The sequence below is a fragment of the Balaenoptera musculus genome, chromosome 4 (genome assembly GCF_009873245.2).
Source record: "Balaenoptera musculus isolate JJ_BM4_2016_0621 chromosome 4, mBalMus1.pri.v3, whole genome shotgun sequence".
NCBI lineage: Eukaryota > Metazoa > Chordata > Mammalia > Artiodactyla > Balaenopteridae > Balaenoptera > Balaenoptera musculus.
Window position 1 is genome coordinate 21900314 of NC_045788.1, and position 26602 is coordinate 21926915.

Sequence of the window (26602 nt, forward strand, 5' to 3'; positions counted from 1 at the left end):
ATGACATGAGCCTAGACGAGGTCACTAAGGGAGTGAATATAGAGCAGAAGAGAGGAAATTTCAGCAAAAGAGATCAGAAGAAGAGCAGGAACCAGCAAAGTAGACTTAAAAAGTGACCAAGAAAATGTGTTCTGAAAGTCAAATGAAGAAACAAATATACAGTATTTAGGAAGGACATATGTTATTGTCCATTAAGATGAGGTCTGAGAGCTATTAATTATTGAATTTAACAATTGTGGAGACCTTTGGTTACCTTGATCAGCAGTTTCCAAGGCAGAGCAGGGGGAGGGAAATCTGATGGGAGTGGGAGAGAAATTAGAGACAGTAAATAGGATTTTGAGATTTGTTGCAAAGGGGGATCAAAGAAACAATGCAGTAATTTGGGTCGGGGGGGGGGTTACTTGCACTAAAACTACCACATACCCTCAGCATATTTCGCTTCTATAGTGAATTTTAGTCCTGATATCATTGTTTTTCCTTACATTAAAGACTATACATCTACATCTTACGCTGTATGATAATGGCTTTCCTCTGTGTTTCCATGTTTATGAAAGTTGTTGGTTAACATTTTCTTTTTTTTCAGTTTATCAGTGTTTTGATTTTGCTTTAGCATTTCGAATAAGCCTAGCTTGTTAATTTTTTTCCTGCATGAGAAACACTACATGTACCCCCCCAGCCAAATACCATTATTTTCAACCACTCTTATATCCGACTTTTCATAAGTTAGTCTGTCGAGTATGTAGACTATGTCCTTCATTCTTCAAGAACTTGTTTCTTGCCTGAACATTAAAGCTTCAGAAGAAATAACCTCTACAAATATACTATCAGAGAAACAATCTTTAGTAAGACTTCCTAAATGATTTTTATGGAATTTCAGAGACAGGCTACATGTTTTGAGATTGCAAAACTCTGTAGCTAACATTTCTTTTTTTTTTTTTAATTTTTTAAAATATTTATTTATCTAATTTTGGCTGTGTCGGGTCTTAGTTGCAGCAGGAGGGCTCTTCGTTGCTGCACACGGGCTTCTCTCTAATTGTGGCGCCCTGTCTCCAGAGCATGTGGGCTCAGTAGTTGCAGCACGCAGCTTAGTTGCCCCGTGGCATGTGGGATCTTAGTTCCCTGACCAGGGATTGAACCCTTGTCCCCTGCATTGGAAGGCGGATTCTTAACCACTGGACCACCAGGGAAGTCCCTATAGCTAACATTTTAATGAATCTCTTTCTTAGTGGTATTTCTTAATTTGACTAATGCCCTAATTAGGAAATTACAGGGGAGTGTTACCTGCAGCAGAAAAATGACAAAATATTTTAACCTATTCACTTTGCTTCACAAAGCTAGACACTGCAGTTGTCTGACAAAATAGTTTTGTTTAATGTTAACAGAAATATATTTCTAAAGTACCTACATATACATATACATGTGTGTATATATGTACACACACATACACACAAATATTGTGGACCCAGTCAGAATAGATTTGTCCATTTATACATTAATCTTGCCTATTCAAAACAAGTGTCCTGATCCATACATGCTCAAAAGATCAGAATCAAAGGTATATGTGTAACAGCCACAGTCTTGGAATCCCGTTTCTTTTCCTTGACCCATCCTTTCCTTAGCAGAAACCTGGGGCACCTTAAATTCCTCCATAGGTGTGGCTAGTAAAGTTCTCTAAAGCCAGGGGAACTGAATCTAGTGGTTCAGGCCCTTGGGGCTATCCTGCTGATCAGGTTTTGCATCGGCACTGACCTAGGGATTTATGACTCTTGGCATCATGGCTGAACTGATCTGCTTGTTACTCATATTTACTTAGTGAAAAATTTCTTTTTCCCCTTCCCTATCTTCCCCCAACCTCCCACATTTCTGATTTTTGTGTTGCTGTAACTTGGGTGAGGGAGAGTATTTTAGTGCCCTCAGAATCCTTTCTCTTTCTTAAAGATCTATTTTCCCAGATTTTTTTGTTTTGTTTTTTTAACCAGTTTCTTGGTTACATTGTGCCTAGCTTAAAAAAAAAAAAAAAATTTCCATTCTAAGCAGCTTTTAGCCGTTGCTTTACTCAAGGAATCCATAGCCCTTGAGTAGTTAGAACCCCTGGCATGTCAAAAAATTTTATCTTCATTATATACAGTAAACAAGTAGAAGCAACACTTGAAAGTTCTGAGACATTTACACTCCCAAATTACCATAGGCTAAAAATGTGTCTACATTCCAGTAAATTCCTGGGGTGACTTGATTTACTTATTGTATAATTTCTCAAACATCATGAAAATAGAATAGTTTTAAATGTCTTGTAAAGGTGTTTCATGATAACCATGTTAAACAATTCTTAAATATTCTCTAAAATCAATGCATAGTTATATGATAACCTCTCACCAAGCAACCTTGGCCTCATATCTTTAAAAGGTATGACATTTGCCTGTGAAACTTTAAAATTAGCATTGATCCAAATAGTTTTATGAAGAATACATAGTTGAGGTTTTCTAACGTGGATATACCAAGGGTATAGGGGCATTTAACAGTTTTATTTGATTCATAACCTTAGAAACCCCCTTTCTAGATTTTTTTTTTAATTATTTATTTATTTATTTTTGGCTGCACTGGGTCTTCATTGCTGCGCGCGGGTTTTCTCTAGTTGTGGCGAGCGGGGGCTACTCTTAGTTGCAGTGCACGGGCTTCTCATTGTGGTGGCTTCTCTTGTTGTGGAGCACGGGCTCTAGGCGCATGGGCTTCAGTAGTTGTCGCACGTGGGTTCAGTAGTTGTGGCTCACGGGCTCTAGAGCGCGGGCTCAGTAGTTGTAGCGCACGGCTTAGTTGCTCCGCAGCATGTGGGATCTTCCGGGACCAGGGCTCGAACCCATGTCCCCTGCATTGGCAGGCGGATTCTTAACCACTGCGCCACCAGAGAAGTTCCCTTTCTAGATTTTTGATGTTACAGAATAACACATTTATATGCTCTTCTGCTATCAAACTTGGCTATTCTCTCCTTGGAATTCTTTGCTAATCAAAGCATTTAAAGCAAATGAGTGAGAGACTTTGAGTTGTAACTTTTTCTTTTAACAGTAAAGCATCCAACGTAGTACTTTCGTTAGTAGCAAATTACATTGGTGACACCTTGCAATTGATCTTGACACATTGGCCACATCACTGGATCAGAAGGGACTCAGGACCAGCTAGAAGGCTAGAAATAAAATGAGGCCCTGCTTTAAGGCACTTGCAGTGAGGATGGTGAGGGGAAATATAAGAGGAAGTTTAGAATGTAGAACCAGTGAGACTTGAGGATAGTCGGATATCAGAAAGCCTCTTTATCCTTTGATCTCCCTTCGAACTGATGATTGTTAGCCTCCAATACCACAGGAGCATGCTTGGTGTGTTAAACTCTAATAATTAGAATTAGAGCAGAGGCCAGTATGGTTGGAACAGAGTGAGTGAGAAGGTGGATAGTAGATGAGATCAGGAGGAATCAGGGAAGATCAGATTGTGTTAGATCTTGTAGGCCATTGTGAGGACTTTGGCTTTTATTCTGAATGACATAGGAAGTCTTTGGAAAGTTTTGAGCAGAGGAGTGACTTGATCTGACAAGATTTTAGTACAGTCACTCTTATGTGTTGAAGATACATCGGAGGGAGTGGGGTAAGGGTAGAAAAAGAGAGACACTAATTAGGAGGTTACTCCAGTAACCTCGACAAAGTATCGTGGCTTAGACCAGGGTGGAAATGGTGAGAGGTGGTCAAGATTCTGGATTTATTTTGGAGTTCTGAGTCAAAGACACTGGCACAAATACATCATTTTTTCATGGAGTCCATTGGGTCCCAGAAACATCAACCACATTCTGCAGTTAAAAACCCATGCTGTTTTTAAAGGATACTTACTGCTAAAATTATGATTAAACATTTATTTTAAAATAAATGTATACATATAGTTTTAAAGAAAGCTGCTGAAAGACAATAAAAACCAACGTTTCCCTGCTCCCTTCCCCCATGTCTCCTTACCAGCGGGAACTTCTTATTGTATCTGCTTAATAGTTAAGTTTGGCATAGAATTCTAGAATAAGTAACCTTCTGCAGTTGTTGAGTAATGTGATGCTATTATGACTTTTCCTGTGTATGCGACCTTTTGTTCTTTCTAGAAATTCACGAGATCTTTGTCTCCAGTATTATGAAAGATTGCAGTGCTGTAACTTGATGTGGGTTTTTTGCATCCATTGTACCCGTTAAACCTGACCTCACAGTTTGAGTTCATGTTCTTCAGAAAATTAGGCTTCTGCCTTGGAATACAGTTTTACCCATGGCGGGGAGGAAGAGAATACCACCTGGGTATCCTAGCTTTGCTACATTACCTGTCAGCCAGTCCTTCTGTTTTAAATTCTTAGCCTTACCTCCATCTTGAGTACTTGGTGCCCTTAGTCATTAGGCCTGTTGTAAGGGGTTCAGCAGGGCAGAACTGTTTGCTTCTCTTTGGTGTTTCCTTCTTCAAGCCTTTCTTTCTCTTTGCCAAGGCAGTTAATCCTTCCCATTTGCTTCATTGCTTGAAATCGTGTTAATTTCTCCTCTCTTTGTCCTTGTGGCATTTTCCTTTAGACAGTGAGATTTTTGACATGGTGAAGAGATAAATCTAATGTAGTTAATCCTGCTTTCATACATAGAGATTTTTAAATGTTTATTGACAGCAGTAGTTTTGTTCTCTACATCAATTATGATGATTTCAGTGTACAAAATAATTACTTTAAAATGACTAAGATAAAAGCAGCATGAGGCTTCCCTGGTGGCGCAGTGGTTGAGAATCTGCCTGCCAATGCAGGGGACACGGGTTCGAGCCCTGGTCTGGGAAGATCCCACATGCCACGGAGCAACTGGGCCCGTGAGCCACAATTACTGAGCCTGCGCGTCTGGAGCCTGTGCTCCGCAACAAGAGAGGCCGCGATGGTGAGAGGCCCGCGCACCGCGATGAAGAGTGGTCCCCACTTGCCGCAACTAGAGAAAGCCCTCGCACAGAAACAAAGACTCAACACAGTCATAAATAAATAAATAAATAAAAGAACGTGAATTTCTAAAAAAAAGCAGCATGAGAAACACTGGAGTGTCACTCCTGTACTACATACCTATTGCATTTTATAATGTAAAACTGCTTCAGGACAGTGTAAGTGCTTGTGTGTACACCCATTTACACCGCCCTCCCCCCGCAGCTCTGTACAGTTTAGATCATGTATTTTATTTATTGAAGTGGTTTTTTTAGGAATCATAGTATATATGTCTGTGGTCTGCCATAAAGTATTTGTAATAGTTCTGTTAAAAAATTTAGTTGCTATAATCAGTAATAGATGCTGACAACTTCAGTAGCTAATGCTTATTGAGTACTTTCTATGTGTCACGTCATGGGTTATATCATGTATCGTATATTATCCTTACAACAAGCCCGTGAGGCATAGATACTGTTCTTCCCTGGTAGGTTGGTTGGTTGTTTTCTTTGTGTAATGTGTTTATTCTCTCAGAACCAGGAATGACTGAGTATGATATAGGTAGTCATTCTTGTGAATGTGCTAACTTTGCTTTTTGCTTGTTTTTATTTATTTTAATTATGGAAGTAATTCATGTTCATTGTGAAAACCAAGGACATATTCTTTAGGTTTTACAGAATATAAATTTTGCATGTTTATTACAAATTTGGGGTCTTATTGGGTTTTATGTTCAATAAGCTTACAAAGTAAATATATTAAACAGCTTTCAAAAAGCTAGGCAAATTTGAATTAAAAACAAATATGAGTTACTATAAATAAATCACTACTATAGTGTGAATACAGTGTGGTCTACCATGTAGGCTCTCTTGAGTTCTGCAGTATATACTAAAATGTATACTGTGATGATTCATATCTCTTACTACTTAGCCTGAACAATTAACATAAATAAACTATGGCTTCTGTTTTTAAGATTCTCCTTGGGCCTTATATATAATTAGGTTTTTAAGCCTATTTCATAGCTGTTTAAAAATATCAGTTTCTTATCCATTGAGTGTAGAAGTCTCCCTTGGCTTACTTAATTTTGTTTCAAATCTTTTATGGCCCTAGTGTTTGTCTAATTGATGCTTGATTTCTGAAAATATAATCATGGTTTTGATCTTTTCTTTTGGGGGATTAAATTTTTTAATTTCCTATTTAAAGTCATAAGTGGAATTTTTGAGAAATACTGATTTTTTGGTTTCCCAGTACATATAAAGCTTTGCTTATACTATACTGTAGTCTATTAAGTGTTCAATAGCATTATGTCTAAAAAAAAACATATACCTTAATTTAAAAATACAGAAGACCCGGGGACTTCCCTGGTGGCGCAGTGGTTAAGAATCCGCCTGCCAATGCAGGGGAGACAGTTTCGATCCCTGGTCCGGGAAGATCCCATGTGCCGCAAAGCAACTAAGCCCATGCACCACAACTACTGAGCCTGCGCTTTAGAGCCCACGAGCCACAACTACTGAGCCCGAGCACCACAACTTCTGAAGCCCGCGTGCCTAGAGCCCGTGCTCCACAATAAGAGAAGCCACTGCAATAAGAGAAGCCACCACAATGAGAAGCCCGCACACCACAACGAAGAGTAGCCCCCGCTCGCCGCAACTAGAGGAAGCCCGCACGCAGCAACAAAGATGCGATGCAGCCAAAAATAAAATAAATAAGTAAATAAATAAATTTATATAAAAATACAGATGACCCTTGAACAACATGGGTTTGAACTGCACAGGTTCACTTATAGGCAGATTTTTTTCAGTAAATGCACACTGTAGGACTACACAACCCATGGTTGGTTGAATCCACAAATGTGGAACCACGGATACAGGAGCGCTGACTATATAGTTATACGTGGATTTTTGACTGTGCAGAGGATCGGTACCCCTAACCCCCAAGTTATTCAAGGATCAAATGTACTTGATTGCTGGGAATTCCCTGGCTGTCCAGTGGTTAGAACTCTGCGCTTCCACTGCAGGGGGCATGGGTTTGATCCCTGGTTGGGGAACTAAGATCCCGCAAGCCGTGAGGTGCTGTCAATAAAAAAAAAACAAAAAAACCCCAAATGTATTGATACTTGGTTGCTAAAAAATGCTAACCATCATCTAACAACACAGCGTTGCCACAGACCTTCAATTTATTAAAAAACGCATTACTTGTGAGGCACAATAAAATGATGTATGCCTATACTATAATCAAAACAGAGGACATTTCTGTTATCCCAGGAATTTCTCCATGCCCTTTGCAGTCAGTTATTCCCACCTCAGCTGCCTCTTGGTGACCACTGATCTTACTTCTGTTCTAGTTTTGCCTTTTACAGAATGTCATAAAAATGAAAATGTTATAAAATGAAAGCCTTTTGTGCCGTTTTTTTTCAGTTAGCATAATGTTTTTGAGATTCATCCAGGTTGCTGCTTTTTTATTACAGAGCAGTAATCCATTGTATGAATAGACCACAGTCTGTTTATCCTTCATCAGTTCATGGACATTTTGGTTGTTTCCAGTTTTTGGCTATTAGGAGTAAAGCTGCTGTAAACGTTCATGGACAGGTCTTTGTGTGGACATATACAGGTATAGCACGTTTTATTGCACTTTGCTTTATTGTATTTTGAAGATAATGCCTTTTTTTTTTTTTTAACAAATTAAAGGTTTGTGGCAACCCTGTGCTGAGCAAGTCTATCAGAGCCATTTTCCCAACAGCATTTTTATTTCTTTCCTCATACCCTTTTTCTGTCCTATCACATTTTCCCATGATTTTCCATTCTTCATCAAACCTAGCATAAAAATGCTCAGTTTTAGCCGCTTCTTAGGGTCTTCGTTTTCTTATAAAGTTTTCCACTTAAAACTTACATTAAATAAATTGTATGCTTTTCTCTCTTGTTTTTTAAATTGAAGTATAGTTGATTTACATTGTTGTGTTAGTTTCTGGTGTTCGGCAAAGTGATTCAGTTATTTTTATATATATACTTTTCAGATTCTTTCCCATTATAGTTTATTACAAGATATTGAATATAGTTCCCTGTGCTGTACAGTAGGACCTTGTTGTTTATTATATATATACTGGTTTGTATCTGCTAATCCCAAACTCTAATTTATCCCTCACTCTCCCTTTCCCCTTTGGTAACCATAAGTTTGTTTGTAAGTTCATTTGTAGCATTTTTTTTTAGATTCCACATAGAAGTGATATCATATATTTGTCTTTCTGTCTCTCTTCCTTCACTTAGTGTGATAATCTCTAGGTCCATCCAGTGTTGCTGCAAATGGCATTATTTCATTTCTTTTCATGGCTGAGTAACATTCCATTGTGTATATAATACCACATCTTCTTTATCCTTTCATCTGTTTATGGACGTTTAGGTTGCTTCCATGTCTTAGCTATTGTAAATAGTGCTGCTATGAACATTGGGTGCATGTATCTTTTTGAATTAGAGTTTTCTCCAGATACATGCCCAAGAGTGGGATTGCTAGATCATATGGTAACTCTATTTTTAGTTTTTTGAGGAATCTCCATACTGTTCTCCATAGTGACTGCACCAATTTACATTCCCACCAACAATGTAGGAGGGTTCCCTTTTCTCCACATCCTCTTCAGCATGTATTATTTGTAGACTTTTTGATGATAGACATTCTGACTGGTGTAAGGTGATACCTCATGGTAATTTTGATTTGCATTTCTCTAATAAGTAGTGATGTTGAGCTTCTTTTCATGTGCCTGTTGGCCCTCTGTATGTCTTCTTTGGAGAAATGTCTATTTAGGTCTTCTGCCCATTTTTTGATTAGGTTGTTGTTTTTGATATTGAGTTGTATGAGCTATTTGTACATTTTGGATATTAATACCTTGTCAGTTGCATCATGTGCAAATATTTTCTCCCACATCTGTAGGTTGTCTTTTCGTTTTGTTTATGGTTTCCTTTGCTGTGCAAAAGCTTATAAATTTGCTATTATATATAGAACGGATAAACAACCAGGTCCTACTCTTACAGTACAGGGAACTGTATTCAATATCCTGTGATAAACCATAATGGAAAAGAATATGAAAAAGAATGTAAATATATATGTATGACTGAATCACTTTGCTGTACAGTAAAAATTAACATTGTAAATCAACTATATGTCAATAAAAATTTAAAAAAGAAACTCATCTGCTTTTTCAAAGCAAAAACTTATAAGTTTGATCAGCATTTTAAAAAATTAAGACATACTTTTTTTAGACATAATGCTATTATTACACACTTAATATACCACAGTATAGTGTAAACATAACTTCCATATGCACTAAAAAACCAAAAAATTCATGTGACTCAGTTTATTGTGGTAGTCACTGTATTGGGATGGTCTGGAACTGAATCTACAGTATCTCTAAAGTATGCCTGTATGTGTTGGTTTTTCCCAGGTCAACACCTTAGGAGTGGGATTGCAGGGTTGTACGGCAGTAATATGTTTAACTTTGTAAGAAACCACCAGTCTTTTTTTCAAACTGTACCTTTTTTTTTTTCTCCAAAATCTACCATTTTGTGGGAATTCCCTGGTGTTCCAGTGGTTAGGACTCTGCACTTTTACTGCTGGGCCGGGGTTCAGTCCCTGGTTGGGGAACTAAGATCCTGCAAGCCACACAGTGTGGCCCCCCCCAAAAAAAAAAAACCTACCATTTTGCATTCCCACCAGCAGTGTTTGAGGTTTCTAGTTGCTCTGTATCAACACTTCTTATTGTCAATCTTTTTAATTTTATCCATTAGTAGATGTGCAGTGTACCTCATTGAGGTTTTAATTTGCATTTTCCTGATGAAAAATGATTTTGAAAAATCTTTCTGTGTTTATTTGTATCCATATATCTTTGGTGAAGTATCTGTTCATCTTTTTTTAGTTCTTTTTATTTTTGAGTTTTGTTTCTGAATATAAGCATTTACAAGATAAGTGTTTTGCAAATAGTTCTCTCAGACTGTGGTTTGTTTTTTCATTTTCTTAACAGTTTCTTCCAGAGTGTGGAATTTTTAAACTTTGGTGAAGTCCAGTTTATCAGTTTTTTCCTTTTATGATTCATGCGTTTGCTTCTTGTTGTTCAATCTAAGAAATGTGTGCCTAACCCAAAGTCAAAAAGATTTTTCTCCAAATGTTTCCTTCTAGAAGTTTTGTATAGTCCATTTTGAGTTACTTTTTAAAATATGATATGAGGTAAGAATCAAGTTTTATTTTACATGTGGATGTTCTCTGTTTTTCATTTCTTGTGTTAATTTTTCACTTTTATTGCATAAAGTTTGTTTCAATTTTATTTTCTTGATGGCATGTACTGTTAAATTAGTATGAAATACTCTTGTTAATGATTTCTTGTCTTAACTTTTTTTGGAATGGTACTGTTTTCATGCCTGCTTTCCTTTTATTATATCTTTTGTATATACACATTTTTAAAATTCTAGACGTAGAATTGTTTAGTATCTTTCTGTGGTGGGCTGTTTTTCTTCTTGCTCTAATGCCTGTTTTGGAGGTCCAGGTTACTTCTGACTCAGTCTGCTTTTCTCTTTCAATGCAGTAAGAGGTCTCTTGAGTGATTTTCCTCTGGTTAGAAAACAGTTCTCAGAGCTCCACTGAGTAGCTATTAATGCTTTAAGAGAAAATTATTTTCCAGTCTTGCATTTAAAAAGAATAATTAGTCAGCCTGTCTCTTATATACCTTTAAAAAGTTTAAATAATATCATTTAAGAGCTTTTATTTTGTTGTTGTTTTGGTGATCAGTCCTTATATTTAAATTGGATTCTTCTAGCTAAGCCTACCTACTTTGCACAGATTCCCACATGGTGGGCCTAACATACAGATTTTGAGACTCAAATTCCATATTTATTTGTAGGTGAAATGTCTCTGAGTATTTGGATATTTAAAATAAGGGGACATGTATGATTATCCATCAGTGGTTTATTTCATATTGCTCTCAAGACCATTTCTTGAATTTTGAAAGATAAGATAGGAGTTTGAGAAATAGGATATAATTCAAATAATGGTCTAGGTTTCAACACAAGTAATATCTGGGCAAGGAGTACCAAATAAAACCCTAGAACAGTGTTTAAAGCTATGATGTGACGTAACAGTAAATTTCAGTAGTAACACCCACTGTTTGGAATCTTCAGCTAATTATTCTTGCTAGGTAGATATTAAGCTCAGTTACTTTTTTTTTTTTTTAAAAATTTATTGATTGATTGATTGATTGATTGCTATGTTGGGTCTTTGTTTCTGTGCTAGGGCTTTCTCTAGTTGCAGCAAGCGGGGGCCACTCTTCATCGCGGTGCGCGGGCCTCTCACTATCGTGGCCTCTTTTGTTGCGGAGCACAGGCTCCAGATGCGCAGGCTCAGTAGTTGTGGCTCACGGGCCTAGTTGCTCTGCGGCACGTGGGATCCTCCCAGACCAGGGCTTGAACCCGTGTCCCCTGCATTAGCAGGCAGACTCTCAACCACTGCGCCACCAGGGAAGCCCTAAGCTCAGTTACTTTTAACAACTAAAGGTGTTTGTATACAGTCAAATAAGTGAAACATTTAAAAAATTATTTAGTCTTCTAAAACCAAAAATCGTAAATTTTAGTACCTTCACAAAGCCCCAGTTGTTCATTTGTTTCACAGCTCTGCGCATGTGTACTAATTTGTGAATTAAGTAGATAAGTTTTGTTCTTTGCATTTTTTTGTAGATGTGGTGGTACGGTGGGAGCTATTCTGACATGTCCACTGGAAGTTGTAAAAACACGGCTGCAGTCATCTTCTGTGACACTTTATATCTCTGAAGTTCAGCTGAACACCATGACTGGAGCCAGTGTCAATCGAGTAGTGTCTCCTGGACCTCTCCATTGTCTAAAGTGAGAGCACAGTATTCATGAATTTTTTGGTCGGCTTTACCTTAATGATGCCCATGTTTGTTTATTTATATTCTGCCATATTTAAAAAGGTTTTTACAAATTTAATGACAGAATTACTCCCATAAATTCAGTAGAAACAATAATCCCTAATGGAGAGGAACAGTAAGTTGGATAATATAAAATGTAATATTATTTCCAAATCATGTGTATTTGGAGTATTTTTCTACATTTATCCAGTGGATTTATTTTCTCAAGACATTATAGGTATTTTGTTTTGTTTAAATAAATTCATTTATTTTTGAAATGTGATCATGTTAAATGCTAACTCTGTATGTGTATTTTTAATTTTCCAAGTGCTCACACAAGTAAGTACATCCAATTAATGTCAGTCTGATTTTTATATAACCTAAATATAACTAAGATTTAAAGCAGAGTTCTACTGATTTTAAAATGTACTTCAGTGTTCGGCATTTCTTAATGGTTTGAAAAAGATGTGTTTTTACATTTTACCATACTTCATTATGTTACAAATTAGATTTGAAATTTCAAAACTATTGAAATTGAGTTTTATATGTTTAAACTTAGATATGTAACTGAATGCCTTGTGTGTCTGTCTTATCAGCTCAGTTGGGACATAATCTATTTGAGCTTAGTTCAGCAGTGTTTATTTTGTAGTAGCAAGTAAACTCATACTGTGTGTTTTTCACTACCAAAAGATTTCATCACTCTTTTTTCAAATTTACTTAAGTACATGAGTAGGTAGAATAAAATTGTTAACAATTTGGGGTTAAAATGCATTGTTGTAGATATATACTTCTATCTGCTTAATAATAGAGTATTTTAATATCATGATTTTGACAGTTATTACCGAATGTAACGCTCCTCTTCTTAAAATTCTTCCTTTGACCTTTGTGACAATACTATATTTTTTTATTCTATTTTTCAGTGGTTTTGCCTTCTCTCACTTTCCTCAGAGGAACTGTAGGAATCCCTCTGGGCTCTGTTTTGATTTCTCATTTAAGAGAGTTTAATGTTTCACCTGTCATCGGTATCCAGATGGCTTCCGACTCTGCATTCTCTTGCCTTAAAGTCTCTTGACTATTTTTTTTTTATTTTTTATTTTTTTATTATTTTTGCTGTGTTGGGTCTTCGTTTCTGTGCGAGGGCTTTCTCTAGTTGTGGCAAGCGGGGGCCTCTCACTATCGCGGCCTCTCTTGCTGTGGAGCACAGGCTCCAGACGCGCAGGCTCAGTAGTTGTGGCTCACGGGCCCAGTTGCTCCGTGGCATGTGGGATCTTCCCAGACCAGGGCTCGAACCCGTGTCCCCTGCATTGGCAGGCAGATTCTCAACCGCTGCGCCACCAGGGAAGCCCCCCCCCTTTTTTTTTTTTTTTTTTTTTAAACTTAAGGGCTATAAATTTTGTTTTTTTAATTTTATTTATTTATTTATTTATGGCTGTGTTGGGTCTTCGTTTCTGTGCGAGGGCTTTCTCCAGTTGCGGCAAGTGGGGGCCACTCTTCATCGCGGTGCGCAGGCCTCTCACTGTCACGGCCTCTCTTGTTGCGGAGCACAGGCTCCAGACGCGCAGGCTCAGCAATTGTGGCTCACGGGCCTAGTCACTCCGCGGCATGTGGGATCTTCCCAGACCAGGGTTCGAACCCGTGTCCCCTGCATTGGCAGGCAGATTCTCAACCACTGCGCCACCAGGGAAGCCCAGTCTCTTGACTCTTATTCCCATTTTTTCCCTACTCAGGGGCTCTGTCCTAATCAGTCTGTTTCATGGTTTCTTCCTTTGGTTTTTAATTTCCCAACATCTCTATTGAGAGATAATTTACATACCATAAAATTCACCCATTTAAAGTGTACAATTCAGTTGTTTTTAGTATATTCACAGAGTTGTTCAAACCATCGCCACACTCTAAATTTAGAACCTATTCATCACCACCACAAAAAGAAGCCCTTTCCTGTTAGCAGTCACTCCTGTTTTCTCCTCTTCCTCTCCCCCTAGCCCTAGGCAACAACTACTAATCTATTTTCTTTCATTATAGATTTGCATATTCAGGACATTTTACATAAATGAAATTATATAGTATGTGGTCTTTTACTGGTTTCTTTCAATTTAGTATGTTTTCAAGGTTCATCTATGTTGTAACAAATATCTTTTTATTGCCAAATATTCCATTGTATAGGTGCATACCACATTTTATTTATCCACCCATTGGTTGATGAACATTTGCATTGTCTCCCCTTTTGGGGTGTTATGAGTAATGCCGTTATAGGAACACATGTTTTATTTTTCTGGGGGATATACTAGGAGTGGAATTGCTGGGTTGTATGGTAACTTTATATTTAACCCTTAGGGAACTGCCAAACTGTTTTCCAAAGCGGATACATCATTTTACATTCCCACCACCAATGAATGAGATTTCCAGTTCCTTGCCAAAAAATAAAGTATAAAATAAAATTCCTCACCAACCTTTGTTTTACTCCATCTTTCTTTCTGATTATAGCCATCCTAGTGGCTATGAAGTGTTTCATGGCTTCTTAACCAGGAACTTTGGGAATTCCCCCCAGGCTCTGTCAATTTCTTAGGGGCTCTTGGATGAGCTTCAAGAGGTCTGTAAATTAGGTGAAATTGTATGCAAAATTGTGAGTGTTTGCAAATGTGTGTGTTTTTTTTAAAGGACACTTACCTTCCTTTACTTCTCAAAGGGATTATTAACAGAAAGGGCTAGCAAACACGGAAATTTTCAAACTGTGCTCTGCAATTTGTCATTCTTAATTCTGCTTCTGTCTAATCTAGTTTTATCAAAAGTGCTTCTGGGGACTTCCCTGGTGGTCCTCTGCGCTCCCAATGCAGGGGGCCTGGGTTCGATCCCTGGTCAGGGAACTAGATCCCACATGCATGCCACAATGAAGATCCTGTGTGCCACAACTAACACCTGGCACAGCCAAATAAAAAAATAAAATTTCTTTCTTTTTTTTTTTTTTAAGTGCTTCTGTATCACCTGTGTCAGTCATCTGGTGGCGTGGTAAAAATGTAGATTGCTGGGCACTGTCCTGTACCTATTGAATCAAGAATACTTTGAGGGTGGGATCTAAGAAATTTGCATTTTGAACAAATGCTCCAGTAATAATGATAAGAGTTACCAAGTGCTTACTGTGAGCCAGGTACTCTTCTAAGCTCTTTTTTTTTTTTTTAATTTATTTATTTTTGGCTGCGTTGGGTCTTTGTTGCTGCGCGTGGGCTTTCTCTAGTTGGGAAGAGCGGGGGCTACTCTTCGTTGCGGTGTGCAGGCTTCTCATTGCGATGGCTTGTTGCGGAGCATGGGCTCTAGGCACATGGGCTTCAGTAGTTGCAGCACTTGGGCTCAGTAGTTGTGGCTTGTGGGCTCTAGAGCGCAGGCTCAGTAGTTGTGGCCCACAGGCTTAGTTGCTCCGCAGCATGTGGGATCTTCCCAGACCAGGGCTCAAACCCACGTCGCCTGCATTGGCAGGCGGAGTCTTAACCACTGCGCCACCAGGGAAGTCTTAAGCTGTTTTTTTAAATTAACTTATTTATTCCTTATAGTAAGCACCACCCTACCTGCCCCCTTCCCCCAAAAGTACTGTTTTTCTCTATTTACTGCTGATGAAAATAAGGATAAGAGGAAAGTCATTACTTACCAAAATTGAGCTCTTTATTTTGGGAAGTCAGGCCCCACAGTTCAGGCCCTTAATTAACCATTCTGCTCAGCTGCCTTTCAAGAGATCATTCTTAAGTATATAGGTGCTTCAGAACCACTGGCCCAGTCTGTTAAGTCTGAATTAAAATACCTACTCTTCCTCAATCTTTGTTTCTTACTCCAAAACTTCATTTAATAACTCACCTTCAGAAAGCCTTCCATGACTTGGACATGTCTCTGTTCCTTTTCCTACTGGGCATATATATCTAGCTTGTATAGTATTTGCTTATTGATATGGTCTGTTAAATTATTTATTTCAATATAATTCTTTTTTCCACGACTGGATAGCAAACTTCTCAGTGGCAGGGGCCTTACCCTCTTTTCTGTTTCCTTATTCTGCTTAGTCTTTATGCAGTACCTATTCAATATAGTAAATGTTAACTAAGTAGAGGAAGAAATAGTAGCAGACTAACCATTTTAGTACCCTAAAGGATGTTAGGGTGATAAATTTTGCCATGGCATTTCCCTGGAATGGTTGGATAAGATAATGCTGCAGTATGAGGGAGTTGTCCAATATCAAGGAAGGGACCTCAAATACTAGGAGGGAACTACATTTCTAATTGGGAATTGAATTTGCTGGTAAAGGTAGTAAAATAGAGGAGATTGAAGATAAGAGTAGCATGATCATATGAAAATAAATGTAGAAATCTATATTGATAATTATGTCTTGAAAACTTTCAGGAAAGAATCTGAAAGGAGTGCTTTTTATTATTGCTGCTAAATCTGTTATCAATCTTTATTAATTTATACTTTGTCAAGAAAAACAGATTTTCATAAGTGAGCAACACTGACAAAAGAGTATTTATAACATATAGTGCAAACATGGGGAATTTAGACTCTACATTTGCTGTATAAAGTACCACACTTTGAAGGACATTTCTTTCTAAATAATATTTTTCTCTTTCAGGGTGATCTTGGAAAAAGAAGGGCCTCGTTCCCTGTTTAGAGGATTAGGCCCCAATTTAGTGGGGGTGGCCCCTTCCAGGTAAAAAAAATACATTTAAGTTAATCAAATTGTGGCAGTCTTTCTTGTTTCAAGCTTCATGAGGGGGGATCCTGAAGAGAAATCAAGATAAAGCACTGTGGTGTAACAAATGGGTACCAGTAGCCATCTAAAAGGATCGGCAGATTTCACCGTGTGCAGGTGCAGAGGACCTCTTAGTGAGATCATTGTGAAGCAGTTTTTGCACCAAGTTCAAGAAACCAAGAAGGCCTTAAGACATTAATTTTGTCATTTTTTTATGATTTCTTTTTATCTTAGATTGACTTCTTCCATGATAGAACACTGCAGAGTTCACATTCAGAGTGAAAATGTGTACCCAGCTCTCTGTATTCAAACAGTGTAGTAGATCCATATCTTATTTATTGGGTTTCAACTTTTTATGCGCTCTTTCTTTTTTTAAAATGATCCAAAATTTCATTCTTATTGTAAAGACTAAAAAAAGTGTAGTGTAAAGCTTGACATATTACCTTAAACCCATCACCTCTCACCGTGTGCACCTTTCCACACAGTTACTCCTCTTCCCTCCCCATACATAACCACCATTGATAAGCAGTTGGTTTATAGTCTTCCATTAATTTTTCTGGCTTATGTACATAAAAAGCATAATATGTAGACTTATTATTATTTACATAAATTGAATCATATTAAAAATATTTCACCAAATTTTTTTTGAAGCTTTTTCTATGAAAATAAGTGAAGCTTTTAAAAATTGTATAGTATGACTGATCCCTTATTGATAAACCTTTAGATTTATTTCCAGATTTTTGCTGTTAAAAACAATGGTTTTGTGAACATAGCTGTACCTTTATTCTTGAGTATTTAAGCAAATATTTTTCTTTAGGATAGTTACCGAAAAGTAGAATTTCTGGATAAAAGGACGTATGAACATTTAAACTTAGTGAACATTGCTCAATTGCCTTCTGAAAAGGCATGCCATCTTTTTATTCTCAGATAGTGAATTAGTTGCTCTTTATCCACATATTAACCAATGTTGGCTACTATCCATGTCTTTTAATACTTGCCAAATAGACTAACCATGATTTTTTGCTGTTTTTTTTGCTTTTAAATATACATTTGTTTTATTTTGGTGCTTTCACGTCCTCCTTCTTGTAATTATTTGTCATTTGTATCTCTCTTCTGTGAATTACCTATGTATATTCCTTGCCCATTTTCTCATTAGGATGCTTTTTTTTCTTATTCATTTCTAGTAATGCATTATTTATTCCCCTTGCTAATTTGGTATCATTCAATGTATCCTTTTTTTTTCTTTTTCATGAAGTAGAATGTTTCATTTTCAGTCATATTAACTTCCTTTTTTTCTTAAACACATTAAAAAAGCACAGCAGTGATACTCTCCACATTTTTACTTGTTTACTCTTTCCCTTATTGGACAGATAATCAGGATTGTTGGGCAATAGTAGGATATTTGATACAGCAAGCAAGTAACTCAATGCCTGGAAAGCTAAACAGTGAGGAGGTAGTTGAGATGCATGAAGTCACAGTCAATAAGTTAACAGGGAAAATATTTACAAATTTAATGCAATGTGTACAAATGTTAGAAAACAAGATCTGACCTGATGGGACTGATTTCTTTTGCAATTGTTCTTTTAAAGGGTGCTGTGAACTACTCTTTGTGTAGTATAGATTGGTATATAGCACAGTATCTCAAAATTGTTTAACATATACTTTGATCACTTGAGTCAGTTCTACCTTCCTCTCTTCAAAAAAACATAAAGTACTCATATCACATTTACTTAAGTGTATTTAACTTAGCCTTATTAGCATTATATAGGCCTGCCAAAGTCTTATACTTTTTCAGTTAGTTGCTGTCAAATTATTGGGGTAGGACTATCTGAGGATACTTTATCTTTAATGAGTTGATACAAAAAGTACTTCATGGTCTTCATGAAAAGATAATGTATGTGATGTTACATGAGAATGTAAATAAAAACTAAGACATTATGTTTTTAGATTTCTGGACTCTGGAATAATAAAGATCAATTTATGTGTCTTTTAAATCTTATGAATTAAGCAACATGCTTATTGACAAAATTTAAATCTTTATTTTAGAGCAATATACTTTGCTGCTTATTCAAACTGCAAGGAAAAGTTGAATGGTTTATTTGATCCTGATTCTACCCAGGTACACATGATTTCAGCTGCAATGGCAGGTATGAATATATGATACTAAAAAACAAAAAATTTTCTGACACCTAGAGACTTAATATTGAATTTTGATGAATTTAACCTTGTAAAGTTAAGGCAGTTAATGTGCTTTTCATTGATTAGCATCTGTAAACATGATTTTTACATTTATTAGTATACAATAAATTTGATTAGGTGGTATATGTAAAATCTGTTGTCAATTGGCATTTTTGTATTTAGGAGTTTGTGATAGCATGCAGGTAATATAATATTTACATTGTCTTGTGTAGTCCACTGAATATTTAGTGATCACTTTTAACAGTTTTAACAATCCAACCATAATTACACTTACAAGTTACAGAGCTGTAATTTACTCTTTTCTCCTCAATTTCTGTTAGTGCCTTTTCCCTTTTTGCTGCATGTTTTGGCTTCTGTCTGAAATGTGCCGGCAGTTCTTGGTAAAGTATTCATTTTGTCCTGTGCTCAAATGCTGAAATTTTTGTGAGTGATATATTATTGATAATTCAGAGTTTTTGTAACGTATGTATTGAAAAATATGTTTATCATTCCACATAAATCGCACTAAGATAACACTCAAAATGTAGGTACCAGATATGTGTACATGCTTGCTCTAGAAATGTTTCCAGGAACTCTTCTATCATCATTGATGAGACTATATGATTCTGAATTAAAACAACTAGTCCTGGGCCTCTGCACTGCCTTAAAGATAAACTGGGAGATTGGTTTGACTAGTGTGGTTCTGGAATCATTTGCTGCCCTGCATGTTAGACAAAGCCATGACCTTTGGTTCTCATTAGAAAAATTCTCTATAGTTTTCTGAGATTTGTTGTATATTTAACCATGTCTCACATTTCCAAAATATGCTGTGACTTTATAAAGCAAATTATAACTACTTTTGTCAACTGTTGATCAGTATATTGAGTTTCAATTAGATGCTTAATAATGAGTGCCTTAAACTGTTAACCATTTTCTGTTTAGAAATAAATTGGATCAATTTCAACCACATATTTAATGAACTAAGAGTAAGTTTGAAATACTAATTTCTGAAAGGTCAATAGCCATATAATAAATCTAGCATGTACCTTAGAAATTATTTTCATGGCTTTTTATATTTAGTAATTGTTGACTGACTCATTGAAGTTTTAAAGCTGGAAGGTAAAGCTTTAAAGATCAAGGTGGTGAAATACTCTTTACCAATGAAGAGAGATCTTGGCCAAGTTAGGTAATTTATGTGAATCTCCATTACCTTATTCTTGTAATGAGTGGGTTGCTCTACATAGGTTTATGTTTTGAGAATTAGTTCTTTAATACCACAGAGATCATCTAGTTACAACTAGAATTTTTTTAATATACTTTTACAGATGTTGAATACAACTAGATATGATTTTTCCTTCTACAAATTTGAGTGTAAAGTTAGTGGCTAATTTCAAACTACATAACCACTGTATTAGGGTTTTTAAGAATATATTTCTGGATTACCAGTGTTCATGTTTTTGTTTCTTAACCCCAGAAAATTGTAAAGAAATGTTAATCTTTCTTTTTTAAAAGAATTGATGCCAAGAAAGTAGGTAAGCAATTATTTTAAGTTGAGGATAGTTATATATTCAGTATTACAAATTTAGAGTTTCAGTATATCTTAATTCCCACTGGAACATCTTTTTTCATTGGAATATCTAATCAGAATTTATTACTATGTTTGTACCACATTGCAGAGAATTTCAGTGGAATTGTCATTTTGTACTTTTTTTCTCAAATGTGTACAAATGTTAACTCATAGTTTTCAGTTTTTATTTATACATTGATACTATTTCCCAACTTGAATTTCTTGAATTTTGGTAAATTGATAGTCTTATACTTGTTCAGAGAGTCTTGCACTATTCACTTATTGTGTAATTTGAAAATACTTCTTCCATTTGTTTGCAGTTAGATTTTTCTGAGAACTATGCCTTCAGAGCTTCCTTGCACTATTCATGAGCAATAACATTTAGCTTTGCAGTTTTTATACATAGCTACATGGTTGGTGAAACTGAATGGTCCCATGCAGACTTGTTACGGTAGCCTTTTGCTCCCTTCATTCTTGTAAAAATCTAGACCAGACTGCATTGGTTTTTCTTCAGGATAATTTGTAGAGCTCTTCAAAATATGAATTGGGGGTGCAAAGTGCTTAGAGGCAGTCATGTGAAAACTTGTTTTTTAACTGGCTATTCAAAAAAAAATGCTAACCTTGTCACTTTAATATCAAAAATGCACTAAAATACACCATTAATGATAGTGTCTGCAAGATTTTGCTACATCAAATAGCACATGCATTAAGCTTCAGTAACATACCTTGTATATAGTTTTTATTCCAAGTAACCTCTCAATTCAGTTGCATTTTGTATTTTATTAATATGAACTTGAGTGTTTTAGATACTAAACCTTTTTAATTAAAAGGACAGTTTGTTTAAAGGCCATCTTATTTTCTTTTGTTTTAGTATTTCAAGGGAATAGTATAAGAATTTGTAAACCTCTCAATTTGAGCTATGAATTTTCATACATTGAAAAATTTTTTTCCAGTTGTGAGGCTGCTATTTAATCAAATTAAGTAATGGTGACTCTGTTTTACCTGCCTTCCCCCCACCCCCTCCCCATATGACCTTTGCCAGACTAAATGTATCTTAGCTATTGAGAGTATTTATTTTCTTGAGAGTTTCTGTGTGTTTTTGTTAAAATGAATTTGCATATCCCTCTGTATACACCTGGACACAGGCGTGTATACAAAAAAAAAATAGTATTACATTTCTTCTTTATAGTAACTCCCAATTTTCAAAAGTTTTTATCTGGGTTGTATATACTTTTCTATACAACAGTACAGATTTAAAAGAAATGAATTCTGATTTTTATTGGATTATATATTCACACAGTGATTGCTTAATTTTTTCAATACCAACAATGTAATTGTTTAACATTTACTACATACCTAGTGGGTTTTATTTGCTTATAGCATTCACTGTTATTTTTCAGGATACATTTTCTATTTGACTTATTAAAGGTTAAATTTTTACTCATTAAGTAGAAATTTTGTCTTGCATTATAAAATATTCTTTTAAATAATTTGTCCATGGCAGTTTATTTAGCCAAATGGATGGCTAGACGTTTTGTGTGTTTGTATGTAAACATTCTTCCTGTTTTTTATTTTGTAGAGCACAAGAAACTGAATACAAAATAATCCAAAATATTTCATAAAAATGGATGTGCAATATTACTGATCATAGTGCAAAAGGTGAAAGGTACTATTGTAGCCACCTATACTTTATTTTTTTTAAAAAATTATAGTTACAAAATGAAGTTACTTGAATTTTCTATTTTTGTTTTATTTATTTGTTTATTTATTTATTTAAATTCTAATTCTTTTGGCCGTGCTGCACAGCTTGCAGGATCTTAGTTCCCCCACCAAGGATTTAACCCGGGCCCACAGCAGTGAATATGTCGAGTCCTAACCACTGGACCACCAGGGAACGCCCCTGTTTTTGTTTTTTTAGATTTACTAAGTAGGCTGATTGTTAAGGAATAGAAAATTGTGATTTCAGCTCTGAGCATGGTAGATAATGGTAGGAAAATGGGATATGATAATCCCCTCTAAATATTTTCTTAGATTCCCCTTTGACAAGGTTAGCATTTTTTCTTTAAGGCAAAATTGATCTTCTTTTAGGTAAGTATTTGGACTCTGAAACTGCTACAGATGGCAGAATTTTCAGTACTCGGTACTTTTAAAAAAAAATTATGGCCCATTCTTATATTCCTTTCTTTTTCTTTTTTAACTTAAAATTTTCAAAAAGTTAGATCTCACAGTAAATATTTCTCAAATCCTTCCAATGGGATTCATTTTGTACACATGTTTCTGATGAGGTCACTGCTTGTTGTTATGATACAGAAAAGCCTGTGTCTATTTTAGGCATTTACTGTACATTTCTCCCGAGAAAAGAGTGAGATCGTGTCATCTCATGCTCCCCATCCGCAGGTCACTTCCTGTAGAAATATGGACTAACTTAAACCTCGTGAGTACTGATCTGAGCATCTCTTGCAGCCTCTAGTTATAAGAAACACACCCTGGGAATTTATAATAGCTGTGGAATTAATAGAAGGCGGGAAATGAATTTTTATTTCCTGAATTTGTGTGTGCATTATCTGAGTATTTTATAAAACTTTAATTCTGATTCCTTTATAATATTCCTTCTAGAAGGAAGAATTGGGTAACTTTTCAGTCATCGTGTACTAAAAGCTTGGGGTCGTTAGCTTGGCCATAGTAGCCTTGACCTCCAAAGAATTCCTTAACAGTATTTAAGATTTACATAGCTATAAATGGTATCATGCCGTCCGACAGCTTTTAGAAAAAAACAGTAGTTCTCTTCGCTTAGCATAACGTATTTTAAAAGTCTAATACAGTGCTTTCTATTCTCTTATCTGTTGATACTTGGCTTTCTACCTTCTTGCAAAAACATTGATCTTAATACCTACCATTACTTTCCAAATATGGGACAAGAATATATGGGATCTTGTTTGTTTTAGTTTTAATTAGGTTTTTTGGGGTTTTTTTTAGTAGTTTTAATATATTTTTCTTAGAAGGTTAGGTGAGCTTTGTTCTTACAGAAGTTAATTGAAATAAAAAGTACTGAAAATGCAATACTACAGGTATCACTCACTTAATGAAATAGACATTTTCAGCAAGTTTACTATAACCAGGATTTCTGTTAATCTGGTTTTTAATTGGTTTACATTATCAATGGAATACTAGATGAAACAAAACTTTAAAAATTGCATTTTAAAAGTTTTTTTTAAACTTTCTAATAAACTATTAACTATACTACTAATAGTATGGCCAGTATACTGCCATTTTGCTTTAACTGACTGTGGAGCAGCACCATTAATTCTTCTTAACCTACAAATAGATTCTTCATATACTTCTAAATCAGTTTTAATGTTTAATAGGGTGCTCAGAATATTAATATGAAATAGCATATTATCAAAATGTCACAAAATTTAAATGTCAAAATAAAAAGTAATAGGAAATTTCTAAATTTCAGGGGCACCATCCCCACTATCTTTGTCTTAAAAGGAGTAGGAAGATATGTTTAACTTTGACTGTTTGTCAACTTCAAACTGCCTTACCATATATAATTCTAAGCTAGTAATAAATTTTTATTTCTTCCTGCTTGTTTCATGTTTTGAATTAATAGGTTATATTTTTCTAGATTTAATTAGCCTAATACTGTCTCCATAAGTTTATAATTAGAGTGTCTTTGGTTAAGAGGATGTAACAGCATAAAACCCAAGGACCAGAACTGGTAAATGACCAATAGCTAAAAACCTGTGGATTATGCCTTGATTCTTTTGTCTAACTTAATGGTTTGCTAGCAGTTAGGCTAGTGTCTTTATTAACTAGCTTGTTACTGGAAGAGTTGAGCCCCAACTGTAGTAAGCACAAGCTGTATAGATATAAGATGATGACATTCTCTCACTTACCTAAATTTTAATGTGTCATGTTCCATAGGTCAATCTGTGTCTGGAAATGAATTTTAGTTAAGTGAGAAATACCTGTTGTTTGCTTCCTGTTTAGTTTATTAACATGTACAGAGCATTATGGGTATTTAAAATTTTATTCCTAGTAATATTTATAAATATGTATTATAATATTTTAAAGTTTACACATATGGGGTTTTTTTCAGCCTCTAATTGAGGAATTTGAGACTTGGAAGAGTGTTAATAAGCTTGGGTCCTAAGCTTATATTTTTAGACATAGAACTTTTATTTTTTTTTAAAAAAAAAGCTTTGATGCTCATCTTCTTTTCAAGTAAAGTATAATAAATTGAATGAGATTTTTACCTAGACAGACTGCTTTTTTTTAAAGTTGGATATAAGCATTCCCAGTTTTATGCTTTCAAAATTTAATAAAAAGCAAATGTTTTTTTCCTAAAATTTCCACATAATAATTAATAAAAACCATTGTGACTAATGCAGTGTTTCGTTGGTTTGTGCTGCTAAGCAGCTTTTTACTAATAAACTCCTAATATTACTGTATAGACATTTAGCTAATACACATATTTAAGTTTAAAATAAAGAATCATCAAATTAGGCTTATGACCAGAACTCTGATGTCAGGTGCACATTTGCTTTAGAGTATAATTTGAATATCTTTAGTTTGACATTTTCACTGAGAAGAATGGGGTTCAAGAGAAAAAAAAATTGAACTCCATAACTTTATTCTCAGTTAAGCCAACATGCAAGAAAAATCTTTTCCAAACAAAATATTTAAACTGATCTGGTTTCATATTTTTCTTCTCTTTCCTTTTATCAAGAATATATGCATGAAAAGAACTTTTTATTTGAAACATCTTCCTGACACCCTGTCCAACACATTAAATTTTTATTATTTTAGTACTGGCTGATGCTTACAAAATTGTCGGTCCCTTTCTAGTTTTGTATTATGTATGTATGTAGTATTAAAAGCACTTGAGAAATGGAGACTATATAATCATTACAAAATTATTGAAGGAGTTATTAAATCAAACTTATTTCAGTTATTTTGCTTGATAATAGAGTCAGTTTGAGCATCTCTTTGTGAAACATCTGGCTGTTTCCGCAGTATTAATATAGTGGATTAAGGGAGTAAAATTTGAGTTAGCTAATTATCTGACATTATAGAAGGGAAAAGAACCTGTGAGACTAAATTCTACTTTGTAAACAATTTAGTAAAATTATTTTGCCTTTGTAGATATACCCATACTAACTCTGAAAGCAAAAAAAGTTTTATGATTAGTTCTCCACTATATGTTAACTAAAAAGACAAATTACTCCTAAGTGTACCACAGCATTTTTGTTCCTGAAAGTACTTTACTAATATTAAATATGCTGGTTATATTTCAAAACCTTTCTAAAAATAATGTGCTTGACCTGCTAGTATTTGATAGCAAGTATTAAAAATTAAGATCCTTAGACATTTCTGCATGTAAGTTTTCACTGAATTTAAAGGCCAAATGAATAAATGTAGGTTGATGTAAGTTCTATCAAGTTTGTGTAGTGATCTTAAGTGTTCACAAGTATTATATGAAAATCCTGTTTTGTATAGATGAAGCAATCTTCATAAATTTCCATCATCAAGATTGCATTTCATGTGCTGCTATTTTCCCATAACACTAGGAAGATAGCAAGTAAAACATATGCACTAGCCTAGAAACATACTGTTCCAGAGATCTTACTTTACTACCTGGAATGAGCCATCTTAGGGGACCACCCTTCTGCATTGATAGTTAATACATAGTACTTTAGTTTTAAAGTAAAATAGAACTACCTTCTACCTTAAGTTTCTCTCTTCAGTGTCTATAAAAGTAAGAGGGAAGTTCTGATTTGTAACTTTTTGAACTTTTAAGTTTTTGTATGTTTTTAAGTGGATGAAAGATAGATCTGTCCTATTAACCCTAACAGAAACCTTATCTCTGTGATACCATTATTTTAACAGTATTAGTAATTGTGTGCTTATAAAAAGTATTCACAAGGCCAAACAACAATTCTTTCTGTTGTACAGTCAACTTAAGATCAGATATTGGTAAATGCTGACGTTTATGTAGACTCCATTTTGAACATAGTGATTTGTGATTTAGTTGGACCCCAAGTAGCTATTATAGAGTTTGCATGCTAAAAAGCCCTAGAATACACAAAATTTCTATGTTTCTTTGTAGAAATGGGTTTCTGAATTTAGCGTAGAGAGTAGAGAGTGCCACCCATAGCATATTCTGAATATGTTGGAAGAGAAGTTTATATATAATCAGATTTTGCTCTTAAAAGAATCTTTTAGTTATTATGGTCAGAATTTGAGACTGATTTGGAAGTAAAAAGTACAGATGTT

General features: G+C 35.3%; 1 protein-coding gene across 2 annotated transcripts in view; it reads left to right on the forward strand.

The window, feature by feature from the left end:
• The window catches only part of SLC25A36 (solute carrier family 25 member 36), a 42445-nt gene that overhangs the window by 6199 nt on the left and 9644 nt on the right, over window positions 1-26602 (forward strand). The window contains exons 2-5 of one of the 2 annotated variants that reach the window (XR_005019660.1): window positions 11662-11826; window positions 16459-16536; window positions 18625-18725; window positions 22655-22757. Coding sequence is in view for 1 of the 2 variants with exons in the window: in XM_036849968.1 (XP_036705863.1) it covers window positions 11662-11826; window positions 16459-16536; window positions 18625-18725 (344 nt within the window). In the remaining variant the exon portion in view is untranslated. The remainder of the gene's footprint in view (window positions 1-11661; window positions 11827-16458; window positions 16537-18624; window positions 18726-22654; window positions 22758-26602) is intronic. The other variant, XM_036849968.1, reaches the window with a different exon arrangement.